The following is a 19,408-nucleotide window of genomic DNA, read 5'->3' as shown; positions in this document are numbered from 1 at the left end:
TTGGTGTCGGGGGTGTTTTTAAAAAAAAAGAGATGTACACACACACACACACACACACACACACACACACACACACACACACACACACACACACACACACACACACACACACACACACACCTTCATAACAACTATAATTATATTTTGTATTTTATTAATATTATTTTTTTATTTAATATTTTTAATACTAATTATAAATTTCATAGTGTTTTTATGCATTTTTATATTTATTCCAAAATAATAACTAAAGGCAGTAACAATTTGAACAATATTTTAGAAACAATTTAAAATAATATTTCATTAGTTAACATTAGTTAACTACTTTAGTTACATGAACATGAACTAAGAATAAACAATAGCCTACTTCTACAGCATTTAATAATCTTTATTTATTATTTCAATTTCAACATTTACTAATGCCTTATTAAAATCAAAAGTTGTGTTTGTTAACATTAGTTTATGCACTGTGAACTAACATGAACTAACAATGAACAGCAGTATTTGTATTAACTAATGTAAACATAGATGAATAAATACTGTAATAAATGCTCATTGTTTGTTCATGTTAGTTAACACATTAAATTACACCTTATTGTAAAATGTTACCAATATTTGTTTTATTTGTGAACTGATGTTCAACTGTTCTTTTTAATAGTCAACTTATTTTGGGTCATCGTCATAAAAGCTCTGTAAACACTGCCACAGACACGAAGATATATATTTACATTTCATCACGCTGAATGCTCACTAAAAACTGACGCAGTCATCACGTTTTCAGACCATTTCAAGTTTTATTTTGACGTGACACAAAGTAGTGGTATCTAAGTAGGGGAGTTGTTTACTTCCTTTATAATTAGTCAATAAGGCTATCATTTTCTTCATTCAGGCTGAGAGTTTGCACGAAAACAAGAGGCGGGATTTATCGCATGAACCAATCACATCCAATTATAGCACGATGGAGACATTGCCTCCTCTCATGTGACTTTCCCCCATTCATTCTCAATTACAATTCAGAAAAGTCACAGCACGCTAAGGGGTTTCAGTTGTAAGTCTGTGGACTGAAGGGAGGCAAGCCTCCGCTGTAACCTTACCTGCGGGTGTCGCTGTTGGACAGTGTTACTTTATAAAAACGAGTGACTTTTATACTTTTAATGCCATATTTAGTAATCTACATCTACATCTGACTTGCCACCCTTAAAGGGATAGTTCACCCAAAAAAGAAAATTCTGTCATTAATCACTCATGTCATTTCAAACCCTGAAGACTTTTGTTCATTTTCGGAACACAATTTAAGATATTTTTGATGGAATCTGAGAGCTGTCTGACCCTGCATAGACAGCAATGCAACTGAAATGTTCCCAAGTCCAGAAACGTAGCAAGGAGATCTGTAAAATAATCCATGTGACATCAGTGGTTCAACCGCAATTATACAAAGCTATGAGAATAGCTATAATAAAAAAAAAAAACGACTTTATTCAACAATTCATCTCCTCCGCATCACCCTGGTGCCATTTTGGAGAATATCCGCTGGACATAATCAACGTATGCTGTTCTGTGTCAGCTGCGTCACACCGGATCTGTTTCCTACGTTGTTGTGATTTGATCTGAATGGAAACAGCGTATCCGTGTAACGTGGGACTACTGATGCAATCAATGCCCATCAGGCTGTTGCTAGAGAGGCACAGAGAGAAGAACCAGCCAGTTCACATGGCCTTCCTCGATCTCAAGAAGACATTTGATCGCGTGCCCCGGGACCTCATCTGGCATTCTCTCCACTCGCACGGTGCTCTTGAAGAGTATGTAAGGTGGATCCAGCTCCTCTATGCCAACACCACTAGCGTTGTCCAGTGCCCCTCCGGCCTGTCCAAACCATTCCCGATCACCGTCGGCGTGCACCAGGGATATGCCCTCTCCCCGCTTCAGTTCATCCTTTGCATGGACACGTCCACAGCGGATATTCAGGTGCTGTACATGCACGGATTGCGCCTCTACATCAAGAAGACTGAGTACATGGAGTGCGGGCCCCAGATTGACGGGCCAATTAGAGTTACAGGGCAGCCACTGAGCAAGGTTACCAAATTTAAATATCTCGGTTTGCTTATTGGGAGTGATGGTGACTCCCTCTCTGATGCCCGTGCATGTGTCAACGTGGCGTGGCTCAAATGGCGACAAGGTACAGGCGTCCTCTGTGACCGCCAAATGCCCATAAAACTCAAGGGCAAGATCTACAAAACCATAATATGCCCAGTCGCGCTATATGGTTCCGAGTGTTGGCCAGCCACCACTAAGCACGAGCAGATCCTCCATGGTATGGAGATGAAGATGCTCCGTTGGTATCTCGGCCTCACGCAAGTCGACCATGTCAGGAATGAAGATGTCCAAAGGTGCGTGGCCATGGCACCCATAGTCGACAAGATGCGTGAAACCTGATTCCGCTGGTATGGCCACATCATCAGAAGCGGCGATGATACAGTGGCAAAAACAGCCAACAACCTATCACCACCTGGACGATGACCGCGTGGTCGGCCAAAGAAGCGGTGGCTCGATCGTCTGGTGGAGGACATGCACTCAGTCAATATCACCCCTGATGATGCCCTGGAAAAGCTAAGTGGCAAAAGGCATGCAAACAAGTGGACCCTGCACCAACGCTGGATACACACTAGGATGAAGAAGAAGAATGCCATATTTAGTAATATTTGCAATTTATGTTTGTAATATCGATTATTTTGTCATCCAATTTTTTGAGGAGACACTGCCTCCCTTGCCTCCTCGGAGGGAATGCCCCTGATAAATATATATATATATATATCCCATTAAAATTTTTTTAACACAGTCTGCAAACACTCCTTCTGATGTACCTGATTTTTTTTAAAGCTATATAAATGTTGGATTTTATTCTATAGACAAAGTGGCATAATTCCACTATGATAAAATTTATAAAATTAAGCATAAACAAACCCACACAAAAAAGAAAATGAATAATAATGAACCTTTGCATCACATGATGTTGCGCATTTATTCAGGGCATGTGGTGCTCTACATAATATGCATTCAAATGGTCTGTTTCCCTCCTGGGAGCTGTTGTTTTCATGTGTTCTTTCTGTCTTCCTCTTGCTCTCTTTTTAATCCCTCACTCTACAGCCTGTCTTTGCAGTCTATTCATTCACTGGAAATAATATGGTTTTAATTCCTTGCATTGGCTTGGCGTGAAGCACATACGTCATATCCCTAATCCCTCCTCTTCTTCACTGGATTCGTTCCCTAAGGATCAAAGTTTTTGTGCTATTCCAGCCTGAACTCCATTCTGATTTGATCTGAAATCATGGAAAACAAGTTCACCATGTAATCTTCTGTGGTAAAAAGTTGGTGTTTAAGTTGAAGCAATCATGGTTAAACTCTCATTTTATTGGCTTTGAAAGCTGTAATAAGCTGAAGGCTGTGTTTTATTTCTGTGTTTTGACACTTTTAGATATTTGCTCTGATTGTATTCTTCTGTTGACAGGATATTCAATATTCTCTGATTTTTTTTTTTTTAAAGAGTCACTGAATCTGGAGAAACACATTTTTACAAGCTCATAAAGTCATCTTCTTGAGTCTTGTTCAACATTTGTACTTATCTGGTGGGCACGTTCTGAGCGAATTTCATTTGTGGTTGATCTTTTAATCTGTTTCTATACTGAAACAGAATCCGGTAGAAAGAGGTAATTTGTTCATACTGTTTCATACTGTACAAATCATTAATTTGTGTTTGTACTCTGATTACTGTATGTTTGTTTTACTGTTTACATGCACGTACTGTATAATATGAGAATACAGTGTTTGACCTCAAACTGTGTTTTCTTGTCATGCCAATTAACAAATCACAGACCTGCTGCACATGTAGACATGTGAAATTGAAATATGCAGGAAAAAAATTATTTAAAATGTTTAATCCATGTGCCTGAGTGAATCATAAACAAAAGGATTAAGCTAACCTTGTTGAGAAAATACAATTTCATTAATGGAGGCTGGCTCAGACAGCAGCCAAGCTAGTCACTTGTAAAATTAGCCCAAGCTAAGAAATCGTTACACATCATCAGCTCTCTATTTCTCTTTATTAACAGGCGAAAACATGGATGGGCAGTTTCACATTTAAAAGTCATGTTACCAGATCGGGGATCTATTGTATGTGACATAAAAATTTAGATCAATTGAGACTCCTTTTTCTTTGAGGAATCTGTGGTTCCCATTGTCCACTTGTCATTGTGACCGAGTTATTAATATTTAATACAAAATACATTTTCTCAAAGACTCAGCATCAAAGCTCAGTTTCACTTAGCACTTATTACAATGTAAATTAATAGTTTATTAAATAAATTCAACTCAATTATACTATTTTTTTTGTCTGGCTGGCAGCTTAAGATTTGATTTTATTACACCATTACATTGAATTGGTTATTACTGATATTAATATTTACATTTACATTTAGTCAATTAGCAGACACTTTTATCCAAAGCGACTTACAAATGAGGCAATAGAAGCAATCAAACCAGCAAAAGAGCAATATTATGCTAGTTCTGTGACTAGTCCCAGTTAGTCTAATGCAGTACATATAGCAAGGTGTTTTCTTTTGTAATAATAACAAATAAAGAAAACAAGTAAACATAATAGAAAAAGAATAGAGATAGAGGATAAATTTTATTTTTAAATAAATAAAAAGAACACAAGCAGATCGAATAGAGAGTGCTTATGTTAGAGGGTCAAGTTTTTTAATTATAAATAAAAGAAAACAAGTAGGTAGAATAGAAACAGAATAGAAAGTGCTAGTGTTAGTGGGTTAAGTTGTTTTATATATATATATATTATAAAAGAAAACAAGTAGATAGAATAGAAATAGAATAGAGAGTGTTAGTTTTAGAGGATCATTTTTTATAATAAATAAAAAGAAAACGTAGTTATAATGGAAATAGAATAGAGAGTGAAACTGTTAGAGGGTCAAGTTTTTTAATAAATAAAAAGAAATCAAGTAGATAGAATAGAAATAGAATAGAGAGTGTTTGTGTTAGAGGGTCAAGTATAGATGGAAGAGAGATGTGTTTTTAGCTGTTTCTTGAAGAATCAAGTTGGGCATATAACTGAAATGATTGCGTATCTCTTTTTTTTCCTCCGTTCACATGTTTCTCCCTGCTGAGAATGAATGGACAGTGTTATTATTAACTAAAACTATTAAAAATATTTTTTGGTAATTGAATAAAGCTAAAATAAAATATAAATATTGGATGAAGAAAAACAAAAAACCTAAAAGAAACCTAGAAGTGTTGAAATAAATATTAATTTGAGATACTAAAACTGAAATAAAATTAAATTAAAGCTACATTTAAAACTGAAACAATTCAATAATAAAAATGACAAAATCACTTAGAATTTCTAAATTGCAAATTAAAAGGAAAACTGAAAATATAAACAAAAGCTAATTCAAAACATTAACAAATACTACAAAAGTATATAGGTAGTATTTAAACAATCGACTAACAGTGTTTATTTGTGGAATAATTAATTATTGATATTCAGGTTTTTACTGTCTTTTTTTTTAAGGTCAGATCAAATTACTACAAAAGTCATGTAGGCAATATGCATATATCCCTTTTCATTCCACAATATAGTTAATATGACTTTAGCGCTTTAAATGACTGAGAACACAGCGCTCTCTAAAGAGCAATGACGCACACATCAGTAATCCAGATTACACTATGTCCATAATCCTTTAAAATACAATTTCTTAAAACCCCCCCACCAAAAATGTTTATTTTTTTACTGTTGTATGTCTAATTGTTCAAACATTTATTTAATGTTTATGAACACACAGTAGCACAAATCCCCAATATATCAATATGTTTGGTGCTAAATGTGCTAAATGGAGCTCGCTTTCATAATTTTCCCACTGGTGTTGTGTTGACTATCGCTCGTTGTGAAAACGCTGCCAGCATGAACTGCCAGTTCTGTTGTTATGACAGACTGCTTCCCATTTACATCTGCGTAATGATTGCGTAATCTGCTTCAAATGTTGTTTAATCTAAAAAATGTACATGACTTCTGGAAGCCATTTTGACCTTTCACTCTGCTCTTGAACCTTTGGACATCTGATCGTAAGCTTGTGACTGATTACTCTGGATTGCAAGGCAGCGGATCAGACACTCTCGATGTCAGTACAATGTGTTACATGTTATGAACTACATATCAAAGAACCGTTTGTATCTCATAGTGACATCACATGTGTGATTTAATATTTCACTTGTTTGGACCTCAAAGCAAATCCACTTGGATTTCACAAAGCTGTGGGCCATTCGTGTTAATATACAGAAGATATTTTGAAGAGTCTTTCCTTTTTGTTTGGTACAAATATTCCAAGTAAAGTTTGGACAAAGAAATTCCATATTTATGCCAGTTATGCATTGGTTTACCTCTGTAAAACCACTGTAAATACCAGTGGTATGTTTCAAAATTGCTAATGAGTTTTGTGACTTGGCTGCCCTCCACAAATTTGCCACATTTTTCCGATGACATCTTGAATGAAGAAATATTATTTTATTTTTATAAGCATTCTTTCCATGCACCAATATCTTTTTAGTGGTATGCAAATAAGTGGCCAAAATTAATCGTTTGTCAAGTATGCTTTTAGTTTGTTTGTTCTTAGTCTGAATTGTGTGGATTTCTGAATGCAGGATCATTCAAATTAAAGAAATAAGCAGTCGTATGTAAGTAATGTAATATAAATATCAATATATGCAGAAGCTAAAGCCATCTCTTATGTCATCAGTGATTTGTGACCTCAAAGAAAGAAGGGAAAAATACAGTAATGGGGCCATATATAAAATACAAATTAAGAAAAAGTGAAGGAAGATGTAAACCATCTTATTTTTAAGTATAAATGTAACAATTATTGAATTAAAAAAAAATGCATAAAGATGCTGAGAAGTGTCAGATTTGCTTTTTGGGAAGTTTGGGAATGAACATCTTTGCAGTTCTCCAGTTCACTAAAATGTTCAGTGGTCCAAAGAACCCTATTAAGACATAATAAAGTAGCCACCAATGTTTATTTCACTGTTGTGCATCTTGGCTGAGATATACAGATATCAGATGTTGCTGACAAGACATCCACTGAACATCATTCTCAGGTTAATGAAAGTGCACTTGAGGAAGTCAACCTTAAAGTGGACACAAGAGCTTTTAAAGACTAATTAGGTTGTAGCATTACAGTTACACTTGAACCACTGCAGAGACATTATTTGTCAGGCTACATATCTATCATTTGTTCATTAGCATGTCACATACACAAACATTGTGGCACAGAAAAGTACATTTTTCATATGCATCCTTATGTTTAACAGTTGATACTACTGTATATTGTCAGATATTTCTGAAAATTCCATTTATATATTTTCTCTGTATTCTATCTGTTTACTTCTATTTGTTCTACTTCTATCATCAACTAAAACTCAGTAGTTAACTTGTTTTGCACTTCATTATGTCAGCATATTATTGTGTATTTATTAAGATGTTAAATAAGTATTGAGTATTTGTTTTTTAGTACAAATGTGTAAAAAGAGTGACCTTTTGTCTGTTTGTCTTTGCATGCATTGTAGTCTGTTATAAAAATTAAATTCTGAAAAAAAGCTGGAAATATGCACATTTTATGCAATTTCTAGCAAAATTACTTGGCATTACATGCTACTTTGGCTTGTGATATTCAGCCTCTTTATTGAACATTACCATCTATGTATGTAGTAATGCTATTTCTGTTATGCACAAAGTGAAACTAAAATTAAATTAAAAACATGAAACACATTTGTATGTTACCTGACAAAATGTTTTTTCCTTACAGTGTACAAAATAGCAACATAAAAATGATTTGGGATTAATTTATTATTTTTCAGATGCCAGAATGATTCATGTTAAAACAGAGACAGAATCTGCAGAGGGAAAACGAGACCACCAGTCTGAACATTTCCAATCGCAGTGAGTCTCGTGCATAATCTTTTCCTTTTGACTAATCTTGTGCCCTGGGGAATGTGCTTTCATGAAAAGCACCGTTGTTTCTGGGATTACAAAATGTTGCTTGCCTAATTCCGTCTCATAAGCTTGATGTAGACCTTTATCTCATAGCAAATGATTTCCCTATGTGCAAAATAAAGTACATTTTATTTCCTGGGTGTGCCAAATTGTACATTCTGGTTAACATCAAATAAATTAATATAATGTAGAGACGGTAAAAAAGTATTGCACTCCTAAAGCTGGCAGTAAATTAAGTTGTTTATTTTTTTTTGTAGCAGCCACATTTTCACTAATTGTGACATTTAAAAGCCAGTTTTAATGTACAGTGTAATGGCACTTATGTGCAGTAAAACATCTTGAAAGTTCACACACAACCTCAAAATATAGGTTATATATGTTTGATTGTGTTTACTTTCAGAACTGCATATATGGAATCAGCTTAACCCTTATTAAATTATGGCCACAAATTCTCTTCTTAAATGTTCTCTGCAATGATACGGATGAAATTGGACCCCGTTCTGTAACATTTCCATTAGGAGCAGCTTATGTGCTTTGTCAAAATATCAGTTTAGAATTTGTATTACTTGCTGAAATCTTCTATATTAAATATAAAAGACCAAACTACCACAAACACAGACTCCACACTCATGTCGACAAACAGTCCACAAAAATACAGCAAGGATGACATAAGCACACAATTCCAATAAGCAAGTGTCATACCTGTTAGAAACTACCAGGACATTAAATTATCAAATTTTTAGTTTATTTGGTCTTGTTCTCAACAGCAGAAGTCTCAATCTTTTGGCCAGTGAGCAACTGCCAGATTCCTCCTCTGTAGTTCTCATTTCCAAGGGAGTAAACAAAGACGTTGAATGTAGGTGATGTCTTAGCCAAAATGGGTGCAATCTGTAAGAATATGTTCAGAACAGATTAATTTTATGCACACATTATTGCATAAATAGTTTTAACAGAAATTGTATGCATCAGTTACTGTTTACACTACAGTCTCCAAATTTATTTGATCAAAAATCCAGTAAAATTTAAAACAACTAGTTTCTCTTTGAATTTGTTTTAAAATGTAATGTATTTGTGTAATGACAAAGCTGAATTTTCTTCAGTCAATACTCCAGTCTTCAGTGTCACACAGAAATCATTCATGTTGATTGGTGCTCAAGTAACAGAAGAAAAAAAAACATGTTGTGCTGCTCAATATTTTTGTGTTATACAAGATTCTTTAATATATATATATATATATATATATATATATATATAATACAAGATTTTTTTATATATATATATATATATATATATATATATATATATATATATATATATATATATATATACACACAGTTGGGTCCATATATATTTAGACACAGGCACAATTTTTGTTATTTTAGCTGCTGACCAAAACATATTCAAGTTACAGTTGTATCATGAATTTGGGTTTAAGTGCACACTCTGAGCTTTAATTTGAGGGTATTCTCATCAAAATTGGAGGAAAGGTTAAGGAATTACAACGGACCATAAGTAATTGGACAGCTGACTCAAAAGCTTTTTCATGGACAGGCGTGGGCTATTTCTCCATTATTTCTACATCAATTAAGCAGGTAAATGGTCTGGAGTTGATTGTGCCATTTGCTGCTGTGAATCATGTAATAGGAGCTCTCCATGCAAGTGAAACAGACAATTGTTAGGCTTCAAAAACAAAACAAATCTATCAGAGAGATAGCAGGAACATTCTGAGTTCAGCAAGTGAAATGCATGCTCAATCGGGTTGAAATCAGGAGAAACTAAAGGCAGAAAGACCCACAAACAAACAACAACTGTCAGCTGCAGTAAAGGCTTGGCAAAGCATCACAAAGGAGGAAACCCAGTCTCTGGTGATGTCCATGAGTTCCAGGCTTAAGGCAGTCATTGCCTGCAAAGGATTCTCAACAAAATATTAAAAATGAACATTTTATTTATGATTATATTTATTTGTCCAATTACATTTGAGCCCCTGAAAATGGGGGGACAGTGTATAAAAAATGGTTGTAATTTCTAAGCATTTTATGTTTTATTTTTTTCAACCCCTTGAATTAAAGCTTAAAGTCTGCACTTCAATTTCATCTTGTTTTATTTTTAATTCTGTTCTGGTGGCATAGAGCCAAAATTATGAAAATTGTGTCAGTGTCCAAATATATATGGACCTAACTGTTTATATAAAATCAGTGTAAGAATTGGATGTGTCATGTATTAATTTCATTAAAAAAAAAATAAAAAAAAATGAGTGACTGAATGGTAGTATGTTTTTATTTGAGGTTTACTGTAACCTTTATAACTTTTTATTTTCTTCTGTGGAACACAAAAGAAAATTTGATAAATCTATCAGGGTTTTTATTTCCAATGTTGTTTTGGAACCCACTGACTTTCATTGTATACACAAAAACAAACTTTACAGTATCTTCTTTTGTGTTCTACAAGACGACATAAAGGTGGGTAAATGATTCATGTTTAGATTAACTATCTTTCTGTGGGTGTCTGCTGTGCTTCAAACATGATTTCCTTACCATTCTCAGTTTAGGAGAGACAAGGGTTGCGTTCTCCACAGCAGCATAGTAAGCCAGGATACCATAGGGGCCCCAGCAAAACAACATGGTCTTCAGAGGAGTGCCACAGTTGAACTGCACATAGAGAGCAAGCAGGAGATTTAGACTTAGTTGGATTTCTAAGTCACATGATGCAGATTTAACTTTGATGTAACATATACACCATTAAACATTCTACTGTTCTGATGAGCGAACAGACAGACACACACACACACACACACACACACAAAGAGTTAATTAGAACAAATGTCATAAGCTCAATTAGGCATGAAGGCTCAACAAAGACATAATAAAATGACCTACATACTACAGGCTGTAGTACTTTTATGTGTACTACTGAGAAAAACAAAACAAACAAAGTGATTCTGTGCTATTATTATATTTCAGCTTTATTCCATTTAACAAAATATTTTTAATAGTTTTAGTTTCAGTTAAGGATAATAACCCTGTTCTGTGGTTGTCTTAACTGTCTGTAAGGAAATCCTCTTCCTTTTCAATCACTTTGGTTTTGGTGTGCATGCAATTTTTTTGTGTTACATAATAGTTCTGTCCTAGAGAAGAGTTCAGTAGCTGTTGCAGAGATGCCTTTGTGCTCCCAGGCAAAAAGTTTCTTTGACCTACTCAAACCCTGTGAATAACAGTGTTATGCAATGTGAGGGGAAATGTATACTCTGTTCTTTTCATGCACCCTTTGGTCTCACATGTCAAATTCTAATATGGTACAGAGGATACTTTACCTTGGCTTGGCCAGTCTTCTTGAATTTCCTATCAATGGACTGATAGGAAGACATCACAACAAACATCTGAATGCCCATATTGAAGATGGACATGGGGATCAAGTAAGACACATAGTTCCTGTGTAAAATGACAGACACAATTACATTATAGGTCTTATTTCACAGTTAACAGATTTACAAGGAAATGAGAGTCATGTGACCTCTCCGTGACCCTAATATTGCTTTTTATGAAAGTGAAAGTGACGTGACATGTGGCCAAGTATGGTGACCCATACTCAGAATTAGTGCTCTGCATTTACCCATCCAAAGTGCACACACACAGCAGTATGTGGGTCAGAACGCACATTTGAATATATGAGTTCAAATGTGACTGAAGCAGACACTGATGAGCAATGTCTTATGTTATAATCATACAAAATGACGTGAATTATGAATGTAGTAATTAACTGTGCATCTTACCTGTCACCCTTGCTGTAGTCCAGTGTGCAGCAGGTCCTCAGGGGCTCGTAGTCATACTCTCCCCAGCCAATCAGAGGCATGGCGGCCCAGAAGGCAGTGAAGAGCCAGATGAAGATAACCAGGGTGATGGCACTGCTCCACTGCAGCTTTGTCCCTAATAACACAAGGTATTACTACAATAATACAAGTTATACTGTTTACTACATTGAAGTTTACTAAATAAATACAACAGTGGTACTGGTATCATACAGCTAATTATTAGTTTACAATCTTTATACATTCATGTTCATACATATGCATAAGAACAAAAGAAAAAGACTAAATGTATTTATTGCTTAAATAAGTAATAGGTATATTTTATTAACCAAAATTAGAAGGGCATAGTAGGAACTGAGCATCTTCAAGAAAGAGAGAGTCATGCAAGCGTTCTTAATGTTTTTGAGTCTCTTATACTCACCAAGGCTGAATTTAATTAATATTCTGAAATATTAAAATTTAAAATAAATGTTTTTTTTATTTTAATATATTTAAAAATGTAATTTATTCCTGTGATAGCAAAGCTGATTTTTCAGCAGCCAATAATCCAGACTTCACATCCTTAAATCATTCTACACTCTTAAAAACAAAGATTCTTTACTAGCATCTGTAGTTCCATGAAGAACCTTTAACATATAAAAAAGGTTCTTTAGAGTAGAAAAGGTTATAAAAATGTTCATATAACAAAAACAAAATGGTTATTTTAAGAACTATTCACAGAAGAGTAGTTCCCTTCCGAGGGAACTTCGAACTGCGTCCTCTAGGGGATGCTATGGGGAACACCTCCAGCATGACCGGTGTCTGAAGCATACATGTAAACGCACCAATGCTATTGGCCGGCGACAGTCTATGACGTCATCAACGGCACAACCACATTATAAAAGGGCGCCAGGAGAACACGTCATTCTCTTCTTCGTCTTCAGAGACTTTGTTTGAAGTGCATACTGGTAAGAACGTTGTTTCTGTTTGTTACTATTATGGTGAGCACTAGCACTAGCAAGGCGTTTAGGAGATGTGTGGATCCGTGTCCGCGTTATTTTTGACACCCAATGACACACACGACCTTTGCGTCATATGTTTGGCGAAGAGCACGCGCGTCACGTCCTTGAGGAGGCGGCAAGTGTTCATTGTGAGCTTTTTTCCATGTGGAAGCTCCGCTCTCGTTTGGCCCTTTTTTCGAGGAAAGAGGGTCAGCCATCGGTTCCTCAGGGCTCAGGACCTGCCACTGCTGAGGCACGGAGGAAACTGAGCTCATGGGGTTCTCAGGTGGACCTGGCTGATGAATTAAAGAAGGGGCTTTCCCTTTCTCGTTCATGGACGAGAGTGAGCTGCTGGAGGATGATGTTATTTCTCTGACGTCATCCGATCCAGTGGCTAGTGCTCTGCTGGCTCCCGGCCAGGAAGAGCAGGAGATGTCAGAGGTGGACGAGGAAGTTGAGACTGGGTCCTCTCAAACCTCCTGCCCTGCGTATGAGGAGCTGCTTGAGGTTATTGAACGCGCCATGGCAAGCCTTGACTTGCCGTGGAAGCGGACTAAGAAGGTGGCGCCTCGCGGTCGGCTCGATGAGCGCTATCTTTCTGACCATAACCCTCCAGCCCAGGTGAGTCTTCCATTTTTTCCTGATCTTCATGTGGAGATCGAGAAGACTTGAGGAGGCTATAGAAAGAGACATCCTCTCTTAAGACTCCCTCCTTGCCATCCAGAGCCCTTCAAATGACATCTCGTCTGAATGGCAGGGTGTACGCAGCAGCAGGTCAGGCAGAGGCTTCATTGCATACCATGGCAATTTTGCAAGCCTACCAGGCTGACCTGCTGAAAGACCTGGATAAAGGTCAGGGTCTTTCCCCTGAAGAAGTGTCTGAGCTGCGCCGCACTACGGATCTCACTCTCCGTGCCACCAAACAGACCGCTACTGCCATGGGCAAATCTATGGCGGCTATGGTGGTAACGGAGAGACATCTGTGGGTGAACCTGGCTGACATCTGGGCGAAAGAGAGGGGCATTCTCCTTGATGCACTGGTCTCTCCTTCTGAACTTTTCGTCACTTTTGTCGAGAAGGTTGTCGAGAAGTTTAAGGAAGCGAGAGCGCATTCAGCTGCTTTTAAGTCCTTCATCCCACGAAGGCCCAGGTTTCAGGGCAAAGGGGTCTTGGCCCGTCTTGGTCTAAGGACCAAAGACAGGTTCAGAAGGCTAGTGTCGCAACTCATGCCCCGCCTCTGCCTGCAGGCAGGTCTAGAAGGCGGCGCGAGTCGAGGGGTCAGAGGCAAGACCTGAGGGAGGTGATCCAGACGAGGCGTTCCCAACACTCTCGTCCGGACCAGGACGGATCTCCCTCTTAGGGTATTTACATGTACCCTAGTCTTCCTCCCCCAATTCCCCTGTTAACCCTTTCCTGCCCTAATCATGATAAGAACCTCCATGCAACCGGCATTACAGTCTCCGGCTGGACCAATGATGCTTTTGCGCACCTTTCTAAAATCCTTTATGGTAAGGGTGTCGCGATCTACTTCGTCCCCTTTTTCTGAGTGGATTTAGGCCCCGGATTTCCTGGGCTTCAATCTTCTGCTGTATCTCTGTTGATACCTGTATGGTTGAGCTTGGTAGTGCTCCCTCTTTTCCGAGGGGTTTCTATGAGCACGCCGCTCCCTCCTGAGCATGGTTGCTGTGGCTTTAGTAACGGTATTTCTAAATCCATATCTATGGTAAGTGCTCACACTAGTTCTTTGGGCACTTTTTCTAGTCCATATTCATGGCAGGTGTGCACGCTAGTCTTTGTGCACCTTTTTTAAAAACCCTTGTTGGGTAAGGGTGGCGCAATGCTGACCTCGTCCCATTTCTCTGAGTTGGTTCTGGCCCCACTCTCCGTGTACACACTTTGTAGACAGGGTGTTGCTACTAGTCCCCTGGGTATCTTAAACTCTCAGAGTGGGAAGTAGTCCCTGTGTTAGAAGCCAGGATATGGGTTTTTGCCAGCCCTGGTTCTTGGCTGTATCCCCTTAAAGGAATCCTTTCTTTATTATTCCAAGCCTTGAGCTTTGCCCTGGGCTCAAGTTTTTCATAAGCCAGCCCTTGCAGGTAAGTTTTTTGGCACAGCTCGGGTCTTTTTTGGCCGTAGGGGGTCATATCACTAACAGCCGTCAGAAATGTCCTAGGGGCAGCTCCTCTGATTTGGTTGAGTTGGTACTTAGTGCTCGTCTCAGTATTGGCATGCACTCCCCTCAGCATGGTGGCATGGGTATACCGTTCCCCATAGCGACCCCTAGAGGACGCAGTTCGAAGTCCCCTCAGAAGGGAACGTCTCAGGTTACATATGTAACCATGGTTCCCTGAGAAGGGAACGAGACACTGCGTCCTCTAATCTCCTTGCCATGCTTCAGACGTAAGCTTCAGGCGAAGAAGCGGATGACGTGTTCTCCTGGCGCCCTTTTATACTGTGGTCGTGCCGGTTATGACGTCATAGACTGTCGACGGCCAATAGCATTTGTGTGTTTACATGTATGCTTCAGACACCGGTCACGCTGGAGGCGTTCTCCATAGTGACCCCTAGAGGATGCAGTTTCTCGTTCCCTTCTCAGGGAACCATGGTTACATACGTAACCTGAGACGTTCTTGTAGTTCTTATATGTAATATTTACAAATGCCTCTTCCTACTTTTAAAACCTATATTTTTAATATTAGTGTAATATTCTGATATGGTGCTCAAAAAATATTTGCTGAATAAAAGTATTCATTTATTTTTTTAAATCTTTAGTGTTTTGAATGGTTGTGTATGTTTTTGTTATTTACATTTACACACCATAACATATTAGCATGATCTGTGTTCACATTTAAAATGGCTATTCACTGAGATTCTGAAAAGAATGGCCTTTGGTGAAGCCTATGTGCACTATAAGTGCCTTTAGCAGGTGGTCTTGGCAACATGGGTGGGCTGAACTTGAACAAAGCATGTCAAATATCCTTCTGATGTGGTAAGAAGCATATCATTCATTCTTTTACTTTTGTTACTCACTTGTGCAGTACTGGTGGTATCTGTCCCAAGCAACGGCTGCAATAAAATGGATGCTGGCAAGAGCAGTCATAAAGCCCTGGAATCCATGGGTTTGGCATCCGTCTGATCCATAAGGCCAGTATCTGGAGTTTCAAGAAGATAAAGTATTTAAAAAGATAAAAGTTTGCTGGTTGATGTTAATAGCTTATGTTGTTTATCTGTATTAATAGTTTTAAATTAATAGTCATGTGTTATGTATTTTTCTCAATGACAGATTTTTCTAACTTGTTTCCTCTATCTTGAATATTTGATCACATCCTTGCTTGTATCAGTAAAAATTGAAATATAACATATTGGTGTTTTGGAACATGGTAGCTGGTTTCTGGCCCAAACGGCTCATTAGCTGGCTACAGTTTTCCAAAAAAAACAGCTGATTTTTTTCACTAGCTAATGACCAACTGTTGGAAACCAACTACCATGCTGGATATTCCAACAATGAATTCCTGCTTACAATCATCAATCAATCAATAAATAATAGTTTCCCAGCCTGGCCAACCTGGTGTTGCCAGAAAGGGCAGACGAAAATGCCCAAATCTTCTCTAAAACCAGCCAACAAACCAGATTGTCCAGACCAGGGAGACCAGCTAAAACCAGAAAATCACCTTAGGCTTGATTATGCTATTTACAGGTGCATCTCAATAAATTAGAATGTCGTGGAAAAGTTCATTTATTTCAGTAATTCAACTCAAATTGTGAAACTTGTGTATTAAATAAATTCAATGCACACAGACTGAAGTAGTTTAAGTCTTTGGTTCTTTTAATTTTGATGATTTTGGCTCACATTTCACAAAAACCCACCAATTCACTTTCTCAACAAATTAGAATACTTCATAAGACCAATAAAAAAAAACATTTTTAGTGAATTGTTGGCCTTCTGGAAAGTATGTTTATTTACTGTACATGTACTCGATACTTGGTTGGGCCTCCTTTTGCATTAATTACTGCATCAGTGCGGCGTGGCATGGAGACAATCAGCCTGTGGCACTGCTCAGGTGTAATGGAAGCCCAGGTTGCTTTGATAGTGGCCTTCGGGTCATCTGCATTGTTGGGTCTGGTGTCTCTCATCTTCCTCTTGACAATTCAGATCAGGCGAGTTTGCAGGCCAATCAAGCACAGTAACACCATGGTTATTGAACCAGCTTTTGGTGCTTTTGGCAGTGTGGGCAGGTGCCCTGTGGGCAGGTGCTCTAAAATGTCCTGGTAGATGGCTGCGTTGACTGTGGACTTCAGAAAACACAGTGGACCAACACCAGCAGATGACATGGCAGCCCAAATCATCACTGACTGTGGAAACTTCACACTGAACTTCAAGTAACATGGTTTCTGTGCCTCTCCACTCTTGCTCCTGACGCTGGGACCTTGATTTCCAAATGAAATGCAAAATTTACTTTCATCTGAAAAGAGGACTTTGGTCCACTGTGTTTTCTGAAGTCCACAGTCAACGCAGCCATCTACCAGGAAATTTTAGAGCACTTCATGCTTCCTTCTGCTGACAAGCTTTATGGAGATGCTGATTTCATTTTCCAGCAGGACTTGGCACCTGCCCACACTGCCAAAGGTACCAAAAGTTGGTTAAATGACCATGGTGTTGGTGTGCTTGACTGGCCAGCAAACTCACCAGACCTGAACCCCATAGAGAATCTATGGGGTATTGTCAAGAGGAAGATGAGAGACACCAGACCCAACAATGCAGATGACCTGAAGGCCGCTATCAAAGCAACTTGGGCTTCCATACCACCTCAGCAGTGCCACAGGCTGATTGTCTCCATTCCACGCCGCACTGATGCAGTAATTTATGCAAAAGGAGGCCCAACCAAGTATTGAGTACATGTACAGTAAATGAACATACTTTCCAGAAGGCCAACAATTCACTAAAAAAAATTTTTTTATTGGTCTTATGAAGTATTCTAATTTCTAATTGAGATAGTGAATTGGTGGGTTTTTGTGAAATGTGAGCCAAAATCAGCACAATTAAAAGAACCAAAGACTTAAACTACTTTAGTCTGTGTGCATTGAATTTATTTAATACACGAGTTTCACAATTTGAGTTGAATTACTGAAATGAACTTTTGCACGACATTCTAATTTAGTGAGATGCACCTGTACTTTGGCAGGGATGTGATTAAAAGACGCATTTCGTCACACAGACAGTTAAAAATATCATGCAACCCCAACTATCCCTCTAACTTAACAGCTGCACTTCAGTCATTCATTATGAAAAAAGGCCCCTCTTAAGCAGCATTACATCACAGCTGTATTTACACACTACACCCGTGACGCAGCGTCGCCTCTTGGGGCTCCGTCAACAACATCATCAAAACACCAACGTGCGCGTGCTCACCTCAGAAAACTGGAGAAGGCAGCAATTGTGGCGTTCATAGAAATACCCATATCTGCCATGGCCAGACTGAACACGAGAAAATTACTTGGGGTCCGTAATTCTCTTATTTTAAGAAAAGCAACAACGGTGACAGCATTCAGGAAGAACCCGAGGAGACCTTCAGAAGACACAGAAAACGTGTGAACATTCAGAGCTTCTCGAGACCCCCAAAACAACGCGGTTACACAACAGTAACATACATTAATTGACAGTCTTCAGATATACCGTTAAATCACCGCTATGTGTTTTACAACCGTTTTGCTATCGTTCCTGGATAAAGCGCATCCTATTGAGGCAATGCATATCCACAAATTAATACACGCGATCTTCTTTTTTTAACCTGAACATGACTCTTACCCTCCACGAGCAGACAAGATCCCAGGGAGAACACATCAAACTCGGAGAATCCCTCCGGTAATGGATACGACGTTACCATTTTGAACGCAATTCTGATACCAAACTATGCAGATCGACAGTCCGCTCGCGCGCGCGATGTGCCTCGGGGTGTTCAATCGAAGCCTTCTTTTAAAGGAGCATTTCACGTGAAAAAGCATGAACGTAATTATGTAAAGCCCTCTCCCTCTGCCTCAATCCGCACAAGAATGTCTTAATGAATATAACAACTCCTGCCATTGACCCCTAATACGTATTTACACAGGGCGACTGTAAAGCGCTCATTCAGTTAAACAACAAGCCTTTGTGTGTCGGACGCTTGAGCGCTCTGATGATAAGACCGAGGTGGATGAGAACCAGTCCAATCTGTGCCAATCCAGCGCATCGTGTTCTGTGTTCTGTCGAGGTGTTGTCGAGCTGTCACTCCTGACACTAACGGACACAGTATACCACACGGTTTGCATAGGGATGATTAGAGAAACTGCATTTACAATGACTTTCCTCAATTGTATGAGACAGACATTGTGGTTTGGAGAAAGAGAATAGATCTTCAGACACATTAGAGAGAGAAAATGACACTTGTATTCACAAATAGATTAGTTGTTGTTCTGAGATATAATTTTAGGGACATTTACAACATTAAGCCTTTACATCCTATACAATCCTAATCGTAAAATGTGTTCAGTGCTGAAATAGAAACATTTTGAATATTTGTAGAAAAAATAGCCAAT

The 19,408-nt window shown here is 38.3% G+C and overlaps 1 protein-coding gene across 1 annotated transcript; it reads right to left on the bottom strand.

The window, feature by feature from the left end:
- Nucleotides 1-7,885: 7,885 nt before the first annotated feature.
- Nucleotides 7,886-19,067, bottom strand: rgra (retinal G protein coupled receptor a). Its single transcript, XM_016276828.1, has 7 exons — nt 18,642-19,067; nt 18,246-18,402; nt 15,866-15,987; nt 11,820-11,973; nt 11,361-11,478; nt 10,585-10,698; nt 7,886-8,938 (listed from the first exon to the last, which is right to left on the bottom strand). Exons 1-7 carry the CDS (start codon nt 18,718-18,720, stop codon nt 8,795-8,797), a joined length of 888 nt encoding a protein of 295 aa, XP_016132314.1. The 5' UTR covers nt 18,721-19,067; the 3' UTR covers nt 7,886-8,794.
- Nucleotides 19,068-19,408: the final 341 nt, after the last annotated feature.

Source organism: Sinocyclocheilus grahami, unplaced genomic scaffold (assembly GCF_001515645.1).
Source record: "Sinocyclocheilus grahami isolate Dianchi unplaced genomic scaffold, SAMN03320097.WGS_v1.1 scaffold106.1, whole genome shotgun sequence".
Classification (NCBI taxonomy): Eukaryota; Metazoa; Chordata; class Actinopteri; order Cypriniformes; family Cyprinidae; genus Sinocyclocheilus; species Sinocyclocheilus grahami.
Note: the sequence above shows the minus strand (reverse complement) of the source record. Positions and strands in the feature narration are given on the sequence as shown.